At 37.4% G+C, this 18,550-nt stretch overlaps 1 protein-coding gene across 1 annotated transcript in view; it reads right to left on the bottom strand.

Annotated features, from left to right (window-relative positions):
• GRID2 (glutamate ionotropic receptor delta type subunit 2) overlaps window positions 1-14,794 on the bottom strand; it is a 1,419,162-nt gene extending 1,404,368 nt beyond the window's left edge. Inside the window, exon 1 of the mRNA XM_027060847.2 lies at window positions 14,306-14,794. Within this exon, the coding sequence (XP_026916648.2) occupies window positions 14,306-14,393 (88 nt within the window). The 5' untranslated portion in view covers window positions 14,394-14,794. The remainder of the gene's footprint in view (window positions 1-14,305) is intronic.
• Between the last annotated feature and the right edge of the window lie 3,756 nt (window positions 14,795-18,550).

An 18,550-nucleotide genomic window follows, 5' to 3' on the forward strand; every position in this document is an offset into this window, starting at 1 on the left:
GGCCACACGTATCCCTGCTAGATATTGCTTTCTCATGACAGTGGTGAACAAACTTCTTTTTTCCATAAGGGTCAGTTTATAAAATAGGATAATGTATACTAGACACATTTTTTTTATTCAAAAATGAATAAAGTAATTGAGTTGCATGAGTATTTGGGGAGGGAAGAAGGTAGTTCAAATTTAATATACTTCACTGAAGAATAGAAAACTGATGCCAAAATGGATATTATATATAACATATATATTTTATATAATGGAATATTATTTAGAAAAAAGGAAATCTACCACTTGTAACAACATGAATAACCTTGAAGGCAGTATGTTAAATGAAATAAGTCAGCAGAAAATGACAAATACTGAAGGATAACATTTATATGTGGAATCTTAAAAAGCTGAACTCAGAGAAACAGAGTAGAATGGTGGTTACCAGGAGTAGGGAATATAGGAAATAGGAAGATATTGGTCAAACTGTACAAACTTCCAGTTAAATGAATATCAAGTCCTGGGGACATGAAGTACAGCACCATCATTATAGCTAATATAGTATTATATACTTTAAAGTTGATATGAGTAGATCTTAAATGTTTTCACCACAAAAATAAATTGTAATTATGTGATGCCTTGGAGGTGTTAGCTTATGCTATTTGGTGTTCATCATTTTGCAATATATGAATGTATGAAATGTATCAAATCATACCTTAAATTTACACAATGTTATATGTCAATTATATCTCAAGAAAGCCGGGGGGGGGGGGGGGGCGGGGGGGCGAATAACCTCTGCCTTCCCCTGAGATCATGACCTGAGTCAAAACCAAGAGTCGGGACATTTAACCGTCTGAGTCACCCTGGTGGCCCTCTGCCTTCAAGGTTGTTTTGTGGAAAGATTTCTCCTCATTCCTTCCAACTTATATGGATTAAAATAAACTATTTCATTGGAAAATTCAATCAAGGGCCACACCATGAAGCTCAACTGGATGCAAGAAGTTCTTTATCTGCTTATCACTACAGTATATAAATATCTTAGTTTGTATTGGGAGTTAAGGACAGTTATTATTAAAATATCGATTAGATGGATTAGCTTCATTATCAATTACCATAAGCGGAGATTAACATCTAAATAAGATCAAGAAAAAAAATTATCTTCTTAGTAGTATTTCTAAGGATACTTTATAAAAAAATTGTTCATACTTTCTTACCCAAGGGTGAGACAGAAGGTGCTAATGCTAGTGTAAGAACAATTACAGAATATTATACATTAGCTTTATGAATTTGTATTATAAAATATTAAAAGCATGGAATATTACAAGTTATGTCTCATAGCATTAACCTGGTTGTTCTCTCTGTATATTCCTTCCCCTCTTCTCTCTCACTTGAATACTTCAGAGTACTCCATGCCCATACTAAAGGGGGAACAAAGATTCAAAGAAAAAGTCCTAAATGGTAGAGAAAGTGACTTGATTGTTGAATCCATCACAGAGAGTCCCATGCTTGAACACAGACTTCTGAATTATTCTCTGATTTGCCATTTAATGATCCTGGCATACTGTTAAGTACTCTGGTATTCTCCAAAGAGCATTAGTGATGGAGCCACACTATATGGTGAATGGGGTCTAAAAGGTAAACTTCATTCCCTATCCACGGTGAAACTTCACTTAACTAGTAGATTTCTCAATGAGCAGAGACCACAGAAGACATATCAGTACTTATACATATGAAATATATATATATACATACATACATATATATACATATACATATATATATGAAATCAACATTTGTGTAACAACCACTCAACTTAGTAAGACAAAACCAACAGTACTGAAACGGCTGAACTTTCTTTTTAAATTGCACTATTGAAATTTTCCTTATGGTATATAGGATAGCAATAGCTAGAAGCCAACATGGAATATACAATATAGGTGCTCAGTACACAATACATATTGATAGGAATGTCAATCCAGCACATTTTTATACATAATTACCTGAAGTGTTTAAGAGGCATAGCCAAAATCCACATATTTTCTTTAAAAACATCAACATAGAGATGACACATGGAACTGAGCTAACCACAGAGGTCCTGGCTGTCAGCAGCATCACCTCTGAAAGACACTCTTTTCCCCAAAATATTCTTCATTCTGCCCCTAAACTGTTTTATTCAGCATGTTCCTCTTTAGTGGCCTAGAAGCATCACTCCTCTTACAAACTCACAAACTCAGCAGCCAAAAACAAGTTCTGTCTTCAGTATCTGGGCAATATTTTCAGAAAATAAACTATTTCTTCTCAGCAAGCCTGTGCATATGAGCATTCAGGGGCTGATTTTCCGGTTTATAGATTATCTAAAACCCTTTGCTTCTTCTTCCTTGCTTTTGGCCATTTCGCTGCTCATTAGCATTGCCACTGAAGGGTAGACAGGAAAAATAAAAAGAATGAATCAGAGCAGTCACTTTTGCTATTAACTATTTATCAACCACAACAAGAACTCTTGAGGAGAAAGATACATGTATTGGTCAGTTTTTGAATTGTTATTTTCAATTTTTGTTGTTTGTCTCAATTACATTTACACATTTAAAAGTTGATATAATAATATCTTCCCAACAATACTTATTCCACTTGTAAAGGTAACTAATTTTGTTTCTTCTATGAGATAATTTTCCCTTTACTTGCTATAGTAAAACTGTCATTTCCTTTGGTGTTTTATACATTTTGAAGAAAGTACAGATTAGTAGCATGAAAAGGTAATATACTAGTAGGTTCAAAAGTAAAGAAAAAAAGAAAATGTAATTTAACTTTTTCCACACCCAAGAAACCAGGCTTACTGGAATGATCTGATATGTCCCATTAAATTTTAAAAGGAACGTGTTATTAATTACAGAATAATTGGATCTTAAAGCTACCTCCTCCTCTCCTTGACTTTAGAGCACAACTCCTGGGATCTACAGAAAACAAAAAGGAAAGAATAAGAGGAAAAAAGGAAAATGGAAGAAACTTTACCCTAGCATTTACTAGGTCATGATTGTATTGACTTTGTAGTCTAAAGGTATAATAAGGTAAATGATTAATGAGCAGAAAGCTTAAAGATAGTTCTATTATAAATAAAGACCTTCTATAAGTGGTAATCTCCCTATCCCATTTATATTTTTATCTGAAATACATGTTTGTTTTATGACATTTTAAGGGCACCATAAAGACATTATTTATTGAATTATCACAATCTCCCATGCTATTGTAGAACACAGTCGTCCAATTCTGAGTCCTGAATTGCTGCTCTACTTCAGCTGCCTAATACTACAATACGATCTCAGAAGGCAGATATACTTAAAAGTTCTTAAAGGATGGTAAACAGGTCTTAGGTGAATATTTCTATCATCAACTGAGTACATAAGACATATGTACTGAGTACCTAATAGCTGCTCAATAAGCATCTGTTGAATCGAAAAAAAAGTCACGTTATGGTTTTCATGTAACCTTATAAGTATACTCTCTGCAAATGGAAGATAATGATATAGATCATGATTTCTCAGCTCAAAAATAATGAATTATAAAAAATATCCAAAACCCATCATGACTACACCACCAAGAAACAAAAAAGTAATCCCTCTCAAGCCTGTGCTTACATTGCCACCCACACTAATGATGTGTTAAAATTTTTTACATAATGTAGTTAAGAAGCAATTTACAATGGTTTTCACAAGAACCATTCCTCCTTTGGGCTACGTAAGAGTTGCTGGCATTTCTAAAAAAACAAATTCCCTAACTATTTTTCTGTCAATGACATTCATAGAAGCCACAAAGAAGAAATCAGATACTGAAGAACAAGATTATAATTACCAGTCCACTACCAACAACTTTCTTTGTTGTCAGATTGTGGAGATTATCCAAAGAAAGAATTAGTCTTCTAGATTTTAATTCAAATTAAGTTACATGCAACACAACACTAGTAATGACTCTCTTGTCCCACTTTAGCTCCAAAGATATTACCTGGCCTTTAGTTTTTAAGATAAGCCAATCTAAAATGTGCTGCTGGTGGGGCATGCCATTTTAATGATGTCAAGGTTAAGTATACTAAGCACCTTCACCAATTTTAGGTGGCCATTACAACTTAAGTTTGTCCTCAAATCTGCTATAAACAATTCTCTCAAATGATTATACTTCACCACTCCAGGAAGTTATGAACTAGCAAGTTTAAAATAACTTTTGAGGTTACATATTTCATTAATTATGTTACTTGGATCCAACCATACACCGCTTCCCTTTTTTAATCAGTCATTGCTGTGCCCAAACCACAGGACTACTATCTCCTCACTGTTCATGTATTCCATGTTTATACATCAGTTAATAGACATAACCAAGCAGAAACATCAGGTGACAATCATATTGTCTTGATAAGAAAAATGTTTTTATAAAGGAGCTAGAACTGGAAATGACAAAAAACACAGAAAAATACAATTCACCTGCTACTGGCATTCTTATTTTAGGACAAATATTCTTATTTTAGCTGAAAATCAGTGAAATATACATAACTTATGTGTGTGTATTAATAGGAGACTGTGAGAAACCTAAGGTTTATTTTCAGAAGGTTGAGTTCTGAAGTTAGAAAATGTAGTACACTTCCTTTTTCCATTTTCACCTATGACTAAGGATCTGTTAGCTATAGTATAGTACAAATAGAAGTGAAAGTTCCATAAAAGGAAATATTTAAATGTGTCACTAAAATTTAATATCATATGAATCTCTTTCATCTATTTAATTTCTATGAGACAATGGTATGCATTGTCTTATAAAATAACTATTTATTTTTAAATTGTTCCAAAATGATTTTTTAAGTAAATCAATGTATAGTAGAATTCACTTAGAGGAAACCCATAATCAATTCAAATGTATCTATTGTAAAAGAGGATTTAATAGTATTTTAATATCATTTATCATACAGATATATTATGTGTTCTTAAAATTAATACATTACTAACAGACTAAATGTTGATCCTATTTGTACTGGTATGCCAGTACTCCTCAAAGTATATAATTCACTCATAATTCAGGTAAAAAAAATTGTATCTAAATTTTAGTGTTAATCTAGGAAGCTAAATGAAGCAAAAATGCAGAACAACTAGTGGAGTCTGTTTGAGAGAGGACATCTAAGCTTCTCCCTCTAATTCCACTGCCACTCACCCAATATCACTTGATCCAAGATTACAAAACAAAATAAAAACCAACAGCAAGGACAACAAACAAAAATAAATAATTAATAAATAAATAAAAATACGAGTTCTATTCAAACACTTGCTATCCAAACTCAAACATCAAATGGGTTTGAATGAAGAAATACATTTTAATTCAATCCTAAAACTGAAGTTTTTCTTGTAATTAAAACTTTAAAAAATTACATACCTATCCCAACTCCCACCTTTATTTAAAGACAAAGCCCACGTTTTCCCTCATATTCCCACCCCCACAGCTCCCTTGTTCTCCCTTACAGAAAAACTGAGAGTTCAAGTCCCATTATCTTCAAATCCTCCCCAATCAGTATCTTGTCAATTCTAGTTGACTGAAAGCACTTTTGTCAAAGTCATGTTTATCCTCAACAATTCCAAACCCAGAAGTCAAGTCATAATTTTCATCCACAGAATCTGACATAGTTTCTCATTTCCTGCTTCAAATACCTTCCTCACTTAGCTTCCATAACACCACGCAGTCCTATGTTTTCTTTCCAACTCATAGGCCACTCATCTTTCTCTTTTCCTGGATCCTCTTCCTCTCCCTGACCTCTACATTTTAGAATGGCCTACAGCATAGTCTTGGAGTTCTCTCTACACAATTATTTCTTAAGCGAGATACCCCCTCCGATAGCTCTAAAGACCATGTCTAAAATGATGAATTCCAAATGTACAGCTCAAATCCCTAACTCCCTCCTAAATTTCAAACTCATGTAAATAAATGCCAACTGAATTAAATTCTGTAATTTGATGTCTAATAGGAATATCAAATTTAACAAATGTAAATTTTCATTTCTATCTAAACTTAGTAATTGTCCCATGTACCCAATCTCAGTTATCATATTTTTAGTAACACATTTCACCCACTTTTTCAAGTAAAATAGCCTCTTTACTCCCTCTAGATTTCTCTCAGCTAAGCAATCCACTAGAAAACCCTATTCTTCTATTTTCAAAATATCCACAATATGACAATTATTCACCTAGTCCAGCTACCAACTTAGTCCAATTCACTATCATCAAACTAATTTTCATACTTGTACTCCAACCAGTCTACCCAGAGAAGATTTTCTTACTACGATATAAATCATTTCATATCACGTGTTTTGTCTCAATCCTCCAGTAGGCTCCCTAGATACCTGGAAGATCTAAATATCTTACTATAACCTATAAAGGTTGCCTCTCAGACCTATTCCTTCCACTTCCTGCTTTGCTCATTAATAAACTCCATACTTGTACCACATTGACTTTCAAGATGTTCCTTAAACAAATTAAGCAGATTCCTTACTGCCTAGTTTTATGGCCCCTGCCTTTGCTGTGCCCTCTGCCTGAAATCCTTTTTCATCAGATATCCATATGGCTCACTTCCTTTCTTGGAGTCACGTCTTGGCTCCAATGATCACCTCCTTAGAAAGGACTTACCAAACTACCCTATGCAAAATAGCAACTGCCATTCCCTCATTTTTCTTCACACAATTTACCACTACTTGAAGTTCTAACATATAGTTTCTAGTTTATCTGGTTTTTGCCTCCCCCAAGAGAATCTAAATTCCTTAAATACAAAGACATAGCTTATTTATTCAGTATTCTAATTCCACGGCCTAAAACAGTACTTCATAGAGAAGAGGTTCAGAATAAATGTTTGCTGAATGAAAGAACATTCTCCCAATTAGCACACATGCACGTTGGTCGTAATGCCTACCTTATACCATGTACTTTTAGGAGTACTAACTTCTAGAAAGATAATGATTTTGACAATGACGTAAATGCCTTATTTAAGGTGACTGAGAAAAATCAGGTACTTAGGCCAATAAAATAACTTATTTTTAAAATAGTACTTCGAATTATTTGGGGGTAAAGAAAAAAGTATAAATATTGTTATTTTAAAAAAAAAATTTTATATTTATTTATTTTGGGGAGACAGATAGACTACAAGCAGGGGAGGGGCAGAGAGAGACAGAGATACAGAATCTGAAGGAGGCTCCAGGCTGTCAGCACAGAGCCCAACATGGGGCTTGAACCCACGAAGCGCGGGATGATGACCTGGGCTGAAGCGAGACACTTAACCAACTGAGCCACCCAGGCACCCCTAAAAATTGTTATTTTAATACAGGCAATTACTCAATCTCTTGTTATGAATGAAAATATTTGTTAGTAAGGAACTTGACTACAGAGTGATCTAAAATTTTTTAACACACACAGGCAGGCCTTTTGATACTAAGCTGCTTGTGCTTGCCTCTGGGCTTCCCTCTGTTCATTCAAAGAAGCTTTCAGTGGATGAACCCAGCCCCAGCTTCACCCTATAACCACCTTGTGGATAACAACAGGTTAAAGCCAGAACACCTGGAGCAGGAATCCAAAATTATGAAGAACGCTGAAGAAACATTTGTTATTTCTTTAAACTCTACATTTTTTAGTGATACCAAGCATATGCTAATATTCCTGGTGTGCTTTGAGGTGGTAAATTATAAACGCTTTTGTAGTCTATGCTGGTTCGAACACAACACTACTCATTCCTCCAGTCAGCCTTAAGAAGCACTAGCATTGTGTTGTGCTCTGAGTAGCACTGAATGAAACACCTTAAGATTTTGCCTCTTAAAATTCAGCAGCACTGAATGAAACACCTTAGTATCAACACTAGACAAAACAAGAACTCTAAAACAAAAAACTAACAAATCCAGTTCTCTCAATCTGATACTGGAGTTAACTAGAATATCTGATGAATAAATATATTATACATAATTCTTGTTCATATCAAAAAAATCATTTTAGGGGTTCTTAATTTGAATGATTAAGATTTTATGCTCCATTTATTTTCCCTCATATTTTCTTCTTTTAAATTCACTCTGAACCTAGCTGTTAAGGACAGCTATGTGAACCCTGGTTGACTAGATCTCTTCTCCCACTTCCTCAATATATGAATCTGTCATTTTAGTTCACATAATTTTAGAGCTTAAATGCTAAATCTTGCTTTAGCATTGATAAAAATGAAGACTGAAGAAAGTAATTTTCCAATTTTGCTCAATTAGCTATTGATAAAATTAGTACTGAGTCCCAAACCCTTGACATTTTAATCCAGAACATTTTTAGTAAGTCTTAACATCCCCCCCCACGTATTTCACATTCATCTGAAATGTGTCCATACTCAAATGCTAAAATTCACCAGTTTAAATGAACTGAATCCACACATGTCCACTTAATAGTCAACTCCAAAATTACTTCAGTATTTCCCTTATTCTTTAGATATCCATCTGATCACTTGATTTTATTCTAAGTTCCTCATAATACACTATTCCAACTAGTTTATTATTATTTGCACAAGGCAAGGTCTAAAATAATATGACCTAATCGTGCATTCATTTAACATAGTACTGCATTCTCTATGTGATTTTGCCAATATTAAAACTAATTTATACAATTAAAGGTGACCTAAGTTTCATTCTCCATTAGTCTTGTAGTGGGGTTGCTATAAGGAAGATTTTGCCTCTTAAAAAAAAAAAAAACTAAATAAACAGAAAAATTAACAAGTTATCATAGACACTGGTTATAAAAATATAAATTACCACACAAACTCAATTGGACTGGTAATGGTGGTAATATTATGTGTGTGGAAGAGACTGATACATTCCATAAAACTTAATACTCACCAGGCCAAAATTACCTGAAAACATATATGATCATGCACAAAACACAATGGATGACGTTGTTTTAAAAATATAATATCTATATTTGGTTTGTGTCTGTGTATATGTTTTTTTCATAGCTCTGTGTATGCATGTTTCGTGTTACAAACATCAATTGGTTTGGGACCCCAAAAGATCCATGAATAAGCAGAACCACCACAGTTGAGAAATTATTTAACAAACTCCATTCACTAATCTGTTTATACCAGTAGTAATAAGCACTATTGTATCCTTCTTGGTGTCTGAGATTTTTCACAGAGAATACATACTAGTTAAAGAATATATTTCTGTTGTATCTTAAATTGGTGAAAAATTTACATGATTAGGTCAGGCGATCTAATTTATCTTGAAAACAGAGGGTGCTGATATGTCCTAGAACTAAATTCTTACAAGAATAAGAGACAGGGATAATATTTCCTACTCTGGTTTGAAAATAAAAACCACTTGTATCTTATAGCATCATAAACGTCTTTGAATGTCATTTTTTTCTGCAAATTAAAAAAAAAATATTTCATGTGATTTTCAAGTAAGACTACAAAGGAACAGCTCAGAATGCAGTGACACCTAATGGCAAAGCTATCTTTATAGGCCATAAATGTATTTTCTAATAAACATTATATTTGCAGTAAAACTGTCTAAGTATTGCTACTCACCAATATGCTGCCTATAATCTGAAATATCATGAAGATCCAAAAGCATAAAAGTATGCCAAATACTTTAATTTTTAATAATAAAATAACATATGCAAGTAGAAGAAGGAAAAAAAAAAGCTTCCAGATTAGAAAGTCTGGTTTTAATGTTACAAAACCCTTTGAGATAAAATTACAATGTGATAAACTTAGCCTTAGAAATTAGAATTAAATATAATGCATCTTCCATTACTCCTAACAGTCTCAATTGGTTGCTACTGTTTAATAAGTCAAAAGTTAATCATCTTGATTTTTATTCATATCTGAATTAAAATTTATAGGAGATATTTATTAGGTGTACCCTTCACTTGGAGTAGAAAGCAAAGGTCCTTAGTGTAATGGCTTATTAGTCATGTCATAGTTGATACTGTTGATTAATAACATTGTCTAACTTAATGCACATCTGAATTATGCGTCAAATAACTGTATTAATGATACAGAAAAGAATAACAGTAAAGTATACCCTTATTTTAAATTCAGAAACTACTTGTTCACACATTCTAGAAATGTATACTATATGTTATCCATAACTTAGGGAGAAAACAACTACTGTAAATCATAAAGGGATAATTTAAATTGTGAGATATCTCTATACAGCACAAAGAGCCCTTGGTGACTCCTGGGGGTTATTATACCCAATGCAAATTATGTAAAGAGGTTGAAAAAACAACATTTTGGTAGAAGACACAGTACATTTTCTGGAAATACTGTTACATTCCATGTTTGATATAACAGTCCTCACTGCAGAAATCATGAAAACTGTTGCTTTAAATCTGCTATTATTGTTTTTAATGTGGTGACATTTTATTCAGCCATCAGTTTTGTACTTTAATTTGAAGTTTCTTGTGATGAAATTATTTTGTGAATTGTCTTAGGCTTCTCAAACATATCAAAGTTAATGATTATGATATCAGAGGATAAAGTATCATTCACTTGCAAGAAAAACATAAATAAATGGTTTGTTTCTATTCCCTGCTGGCGTAAGGTATTTTACTATGACTGATAACAACAAAAACCTGTGAGTGATTTTGGTAACATATGACTAAGTACATTATTTGAGCGCATCCTTGTAGAGATATATAACTTAGGATAGCTCATTTCAATCAGTTCTGTGAGCACAGGAACCAGATAAAGAAATGAGCATACATTAAACTGTTAAAACATGAGATCCTCCATATTAGATTTGAAGCAAAACACAAACTGTGCAGTTGACTGGAAATGCCACCTAATCCCTGCTTAATTAAAGCAGTGCTCTACACTCCTGTTGTGTTTAGGGAGTAAAGAGTGTGGAACGACTGATGTATGAAGAAAATAGCAGTCAGCGTGGCTAATCTCAAAGACTTTCGAGCTTTCTAGCTACATAAATCAGAGCGACTTTTGAATAGCCTCATAAAACACACTATCATTGCCATTCCACTCACGATTTTTTGGTTCTTCCTACAGCATGCAGATCATTAGGAAACTTCTAAGCAATCAAGTAATGTGGGTCTGATGAAATTACTCAATCAATGCACAGGCTCAAAGCAAAAGCATAATTCAAAATTGCAGTTTTTATATGTCAAAAGACCTTTCTTTGGGGGGGGGCAAAGAATATCACAATTGAGGTGATTCATTTCTAAATACTGTATGTGAATGTGCTTTACACAAATGTATGTAATTATCAAATTATCTTTAAAATGTACTTTAACAGAAACTCAAAGTAATTATGTATGATATTAGTGCATTTTCTACTGAAAAAAACACACTGCCAGTTCAACGACTGGAATTTAAACATTATGATATATTTCATCATTGTAGTGAACTCATGAGTTTAATAAAACATATTAGAGTTTAAAATATGTAATCAACTTTTAAAAACTACCTGCATGAAATGAAAACAAGCAGAAAGAAGGAAGAGAGTTTTCATACATAGAATTCTGTTCAATACCAAAAGGATTCAATATTTGAAGAACCTATTAGGACAGTGTCTTTTTTTTTTTTTTTTTTTAATCTTTCCAGCTTGCCTGGACTGTATACTGCAGCTGCTTTCTACTTGAACACACCACACGAGGCCAGGAAAACCTCTCATTTCTGCATATCTCCTTATGACTTGCGAGTTGAAATATTCACCTTCCCTTTAGTTTCATCTTTCATCCCTTAAATCCTAAAATAATAAATTGCTATAAGCATATTTCTCCCATTAAACATTTAAATGAAGGCAATCACCTCCTAAAGATAATTAATTCTCTTTTCCAATCAACCAGGTAAACTGAGCCAATGAATATTAACTGATGGTTTAAAACTTTAATAGGGGCATTCAGTTTTGAATTTATTACACTTTGGCTGGGATGGGGGTTGAAGTGGGAGAGGCTTTTAACCTCTAACATGCACACAAATTATTCTTGGTCATTTTTTAAATTTGGGAAATAACATTATCAGTATATTAAAAAAGATATTTGAAACAATTATCAGTTTGCTAGCTTCATGGCAATACTAGGTAGCCTATAAAAGAAGCGAATCCTCTTGCCTAATGTACTAATTGCATTCAAGTCAAATTGTCTGATAAGTATTCCTTTTAGTAGGATATACAGAGTTCATGCATACTACCAGCTTTCCAAGGAAATCTGTAATTTGTACACAGTTACTTTTTTTTTTTTTTTTTTTTTGGTCAGGTTATAAACAAGCCATGTCACATTGACAGAAAACAGAATGCCAAGGAAAAAATACAACAGTTGTGTTCAATTTAGAAACAAATGATCAGACTGTATTGCAAAATATAATCATCTGGTAAAAGACAGCAAGGGTTGTAGGTGTTTGCAAATAACATATTTATCCTGTAGTCCACAGAATAAGCAATAAAATAAGCATTTATCCACAAGACCTCTCTCCTGAGCGATGAGGAGCATAAGACAGAAACCTCGAATCATAAAATGAATGTAAAGGTACCGTGGTAATGTATATCTGCATCCTGCTCCACTCATTTACAGTTGCACATAAATGTATGTCATTTCTTTAAGAGGAGCACAGTTCATTTCTGAATTCTGTCAGAACATTACTGAACCCCTCAATAAGACGGTAATTTCTCCCTGAAAAGTTCTGAACCCAGGGGTCCTGTTAGCCCCGGGCAAAACGTGATCCAGCAGTCAAGCTACCTAGTGCTTAATTTACTTAATGCATAAGCGGCAGGTATTGTGAATCCTGACCTCATTACCCCTTGCACAGAGAGCTATATGTTTCTATTGATATAAATGACAGAGAATGGCAGACATGTTTACAGACACAGCCTCTGAGACCAAGAGAGGGAGTCCCCTGGAGCTGAGGGGCTGGCTGCTGTGGAGGCATACACCAGACAGAAGCCCTTCGCCTGGGCAGGCACCACAGCCACCTGAAGCAGACTCCCCTTCCAGGACTCTGTGTGTGTGTGTGCGTGTGTGTATGTGTGCGTGTTGAGCAGGGGAGGGGAGCAGGGGGACGAAAAGGGGAGACGCTGCGACCCATCTGTCGCTTCAATTTGAAGAACATAAAGCCGTGTGGACAGATAAAAGTCCTGTGCCCAGAAAAATTCCCCAAGAGGGGTCTCTCTTCTTCCCAGTAAATGAACCTCGCTGGCCCGCGGACGCGAATTTCCGAAAAGGAAATCGTCGCATTAACGCAGAAAAGGCTGCCGGAGCCCGACTCCACTCTGCTCTCACGGATTAGCAAGTGAGAAGAGTTGGAGCCTGAAACCGCGAGCGCTGTGCATGATAATGACGCGGGGCCCCCGCCCGCCCCCGCCCGCCCCCGCCCGCGCCCGCCGCGGCCAGTCCCGGCCCGTCTGGTTGCCAATAGGTGGGGCCACGAGCCTCTCCGAGCCGGCTCGGCGCTCTCCTTGGAGTCTGGCCGCCCGGCCGTAGCCCAAACGCCTTTGCTCTCGGCCTTGCGCGGCAACTCGGAGTTGACCGCGAGACGAGCGAGGCAGGTGCCCGCGAGGCAGCCCACGAGGGCGGCCCGCGCGCCCCGCGCTGCTCGTGCGCCCCGAGGCGGTCTCGCCGCCTCGCCAGGCCGGGGGAGTGTGCGCGAAGCAGCGAGGCGCGCAGCTCCCCGTCCTCGGCCACACCGCCGCCGGCCCCTCCCGCCACCGTCGCGGCGACTCTGCGCGTGTACCGCAAAGCCAAGAGGACGGGAAGAGGAAAAGGAGGCTGGGGGCGCAGCCGGCACCCCGTCCCCATCGCACAACGCTGCGGCTAACGCGGCCCGCTCACGTTGCAAAACCACCTGTTCGATCCGAAGGGAGCTCCCCCACCCTCACCCCAGTTTTCGCCTCACAGGTGACACCTCTTCTTTCCCCTAAAGATACATACATATATATATATATATATATATATTTTTTTTTAATGAAGCGAATGTACATCCGGGAAAGAATATGGAAGGTAGAGTCGATTAAACTTCCTTTCTCCACACACTTAGGACACCCCCCGCCCCGCACTTCCCGACACACACGCACAACTGAGGTAAACTCGAGACCCCCACGCATCCAGCCCCGCACTTCCACGATTCACCGTGGAACAACGGCCCAAGTCAAGGTTCGCACAGCCACATCCTGCCAGAAAACTGAACAAGTGTGAGGGAAGGTTAGCGGGAAGGGGCAATAAACCGAAGCCAGCGCCAGTAAGCCACGCTTAAGGGCGGAGAGGGGGAGGCAAAGGGAAACATTTGCTAACCCCAACGTTAAAAGTACCCACAGGCAACACCTGCCCTTTCTTACCGATGTGAATGATTGAATCCGCATTCGCCGAGTCCCAGGTTCGAGACCACCAGGCGGACAAAACCAAGAGCAAGGGGAAAACTTCCATCTCCTCCTATGCTGAATCGCTTTCAGGATGGATTTTCTTTCAATCTATTTTTTTAAACCAGTCCGGAGAGTTTGAGGTCACGACAGAGTTTAGCGCAGCTTTTTTTTTTTTTTTTCCCTAAATTCCTATGCCAGAGCAAAGCCTTTAATCGTCGCTGATGAAGGCAGAGCGAATAAGAGAAAGAGCCCAGCCTGAGGAAACCTCCTTCGCAAAGCCGTGTCACTTGGAGGGGAATTTTGGCATCGCCAGAGTTGTTTGCAGTTTGGCTTTTAAAAAATGTATCCAGCCTCGGCTGCTCTCGGGCAGGGGGAGAGGCTGGAGCTCAGACCATCCCCATCGCGGCGCCGGGGCCGTGGGTCTCCAGTCCCAGCTCCGCCGCAACTTCCAACAGACCCCCCCCCGCCCCCACCTACGCCGGATGTTCCCCTCCCCCCTCCCCCAATCAAAAAAAAAAAAAAAAAGCGCGCCCCCCGCCCCCCCCGCCCCCGCCCCAACGGCCCGCCGAGAATCTCTGGTCTTCGTTGCCAAAATAAAATGTAAGTGGAAAGGAAAGGTTAGGAGATTCCAAGCGGAGCAGCCAGATTCCAACGGGGAAGGGGAAAAAAGCCCTCTCCAAGAGGGGTAGTAAAAGTGAACTTCAAGGTAATGCAGATAGTAATGCAGAGAAAATTCCTTTTCTGCGCGAGGCGGGGAGCAGAGCTCGGTGAGGCGGGCCCGGGGAGCCGTTCGCTCGGGCGCGGTGGCGGGGGAGTTGCGCCGGGCGCGAGCAGCGGGGCCGGGCCGGCGGAGGGAAGCCTGCAGGCTGCAGGATGCTTTTGGAGCGGTTCGCCTGGCGGGATGCAGAAAGCGAGCAAGGAGCGAGCCTGGCAGCTTCAGCACTAGCCCCACGTTGCCTAGAAATGGATCACCTAGGAGAACGAGCGAGCCCGCGAGAGAGCGGTGCTGTCAGGCGGAGAGAGGGGGAACCGAGAGAGGAAGAGCTTCTCTCTAATAACCACCTCCTCCCCCTATCTGCAATACAAGGGAGAAACAAAATAGTGCTCTCATTTCCCTTGGAATCTTCAACTGGGACTGAGAAAAAGGCAGGACTCCAAGAGGAAAAACGTTGAAGCTCTTTTGTTTTTTTCCTTTTTTGTTTTTTTGTTTTGTTTTGTTTTACGAGGTTAAAGACAACCTGAAAAAGCCACCCCACTTATTTAACCTTGCTATTGCTTTTCTCCAACAGGTATCAGACTTTTTCTAGTCTTTGCCTGGAATTAGTCACATCGGATAAAAACAAATTAGGGACACCTGGTCACTAAGGGAAAGGAGACCTAGAAAGCCTTTAATGAGATTTCAATTATAAAGTTATAAAAAGGAGAGGACGTGCTAATTATTTTTTATACAGTGATTTTTCCCCCTCTCTCTCCAGAGTATTTTTAAGCAATCAGGATAGAGAAAGGATAAAAAAGAACTTGAAATAAAAAATATAATAATTAAAATACATGCTTCAGTGAAACATTTGATCCAAATATTACATTGAGTAGCTCTGACAACGGACCTATGTATATAAATTCAGAATGAGGAAGTTGGTTGCTTCGCCATGAAAAGAGCTGAAAAAGTACTGAATGACAGCCTCCCAGTCCCAGAATGAAAGACTTTTCTGCATGCTTATTCCTTGAAATAAATTCCTGACAATTGTGACTTCCTTTCTTGTAATGATTATCTTATATCCAGTCAGACCTCACTGTAGACTGGAGGTTGGTTGATGCAAACAAATAACTGCTTGAGGCCAGATATTAACAGGCCTGATATTATTTCCATTATAATTGCAATCCTTTGGAAGTGTTGCTCTTTGGGATGTGTGGATGTCCAACTCCTTAAAGTCTTTCAGAGCCCTCTCTTACCTGCATATTTGGCAAACCTCTTTTCTTCTTTCTTTCTTTCTTCCTTTCATTTATTTTGAGAGAGAGGAGAGCATGACTGGGTAAGGGGCAATGAGCAGAGAGAGGGAGACACTGAGCCACCCAGACGCCCAAACCTCTTTTGAGACTTCCCAGCCTGCTGAATTGGCCTAGTATTTCTCCAAACACAATTGTACGTTCTCACCTCTCCAAAACGCCTTCTTGCATTCATCTTGTGTACTTTTTCCCTGGGCATTCAAGAAAATGTGCTGCCATATTGTTACTTAGGTCAGTAATTTTTTTGGAAGATATTTATTCATCCTCCCAACCACTCTCCTCTCCTACTTCAAGGCTTAGTTCAAATTTTGCCCATGAAGTCATGTCCAGTCCTTTAATATGGAATAAATCCATCCTTCTCATAGCACACTCTACCTTTATATGAGTTAGATAGGACTACTTCTGAATTACATCATCAATGCCCTGAGAATAGGGATCATAGCTTATTCATGTTTTATTCACTGCAGCATTTTACATAGAGCCCCTTTGTTGACTTAGATATCATCACTTCCCTCTGAATCTGGTACAAATCAGTGCTTCCAAGAAGCCATCACTGATTAATTTGTCTCAATTTTGATCATTCCTTTAACTTTATTTTTCCTACTAGTACACATGTTCTCAACATTGATTGTGTTAATATTATTGATATCATTTTCCTTTTTAAAGGTTCTGTTGTGATTTCACGGATCATAGTTACTCGTTACAGATAATGAAGTTTTTGAATAAATAGACGTATCTCTCCATAGCTTGCTATTATATTATTCTCAAGGGTATTTAAAAATTGATGAGTCACTATGTGCTCTATGAAGAAAAAAATTGTGAAATAACCACTAACATGGCAAGGACAGGATAGTATCTTAGAATAAAAGAACAAGGAGGAACTTCAAAACATTAACTGACTCAGTCCTGTCATAAATGTCATTCCTGGAGATAACTGAATACAGTCAATTCATATTATCTTCTGTCTTGGAAATCCATTCTAGGGTATCATGAGCCAAACGTTGTCATTATTCCCAAATCCTCCCATTTATTGGTTTTTAAAGGCAACTTTACTTTGGAATAACCTGGAAAGCTTTTCAAAAAGGTACTTCAGGCTAATTTAATCAGAATCTCTGGGGTTTGGGGCCCAACCAACATGTTTTAAATCCTCTGACTAGGATTCTAATGGGTAGCCATACTTCAGCACTATTACCGTACTCAAACATTTCAGAGTCTGAGTGACGCATCACAAAAACCATAAAGTCATCAAAATGCCCATTCCTGACACTCAGAAGAGATAATAGTACCATGAGATGCAGCTTTCCAAAAGTGACACAAAGTTAATGCAGAGTTTAAGCATAGCAGTGGCTTACCGATTTTAAATTTAAGAATATCGATTTTTTGACTGTCGATATAATTTCTGTATGCAATGAATCCTAAAGTGGTTTTTGTATGAAATATGAGTTTGAAGACATTTTTTTAATTACATGTTAACCATATTTCCTACTATTTTAGAAAATTTCATATTGTGATATAGTTAGAGGTATACAAATTTAGTTTACTTAGTTAGCTGGATACAAAGTCCTTTATTATGTAAGTTAGATGTTACATTCAAGAGGGGGAAAAATAAGAAATTCAGGACTTGCAATTCCATTTGGGCTTTTTTTATGAAGACTATCTATTAGTCTAATTAAAGCTACTTGGCTTTAATTCAAGCATTGTCATATAGAAATGGCTTGTTGCATGGAAATTCAAAACTTTGTGACATTCTAGTATATTTGAAAAAAACAGCTTCCATTCACTAAAGTTTTCACCAATAATTAATTTTGGAATAAAAATGTAAGGGAACCATGAGTTACATATTTATTCTTCCTATGTGGACACAATTCAATTGAGGAATTAGTTGTGTTATGAACATCAATACAGTAACCCCCCCTTATCCACAGTTTCACTTTCCACAGTCTCAGTTACCCACAGTCAACCATGATCTGGAAGCAGATGATTGTCCTTTTGCATCATCAGAAGATCAATAACAGCCTAACACTACACCACAGTGTTTGTACCATTCACATCGCCTCCTGTTACCACATAGGCATTTTATCATATTATGTCGTCATTAGAAAAAGGGTGAGAACAGCATAAAAAGGTATTTTGAGAGAGAGAGAGAGAGAGAGAGGGACCACATTCATATACCATCTATTACAGTATATTGTTATAATTGTTCTATTTTATTATTAG

Source organism: Acinonyx jubatus, chromosome B1 (genome assembly GCF_027475565.1).
Source record: "Acinonyx jubatus isolate Ajub_Pintada_27869175 chromosome B1, VMU_Ajub_asm_v1.0, whole genome shotgun sequence".
NCBI lineage: Eukaryota > Metazoa > Chordata > Mammalia > Carnivora > Felidae > Acinonyx > Acinonyx jubatus.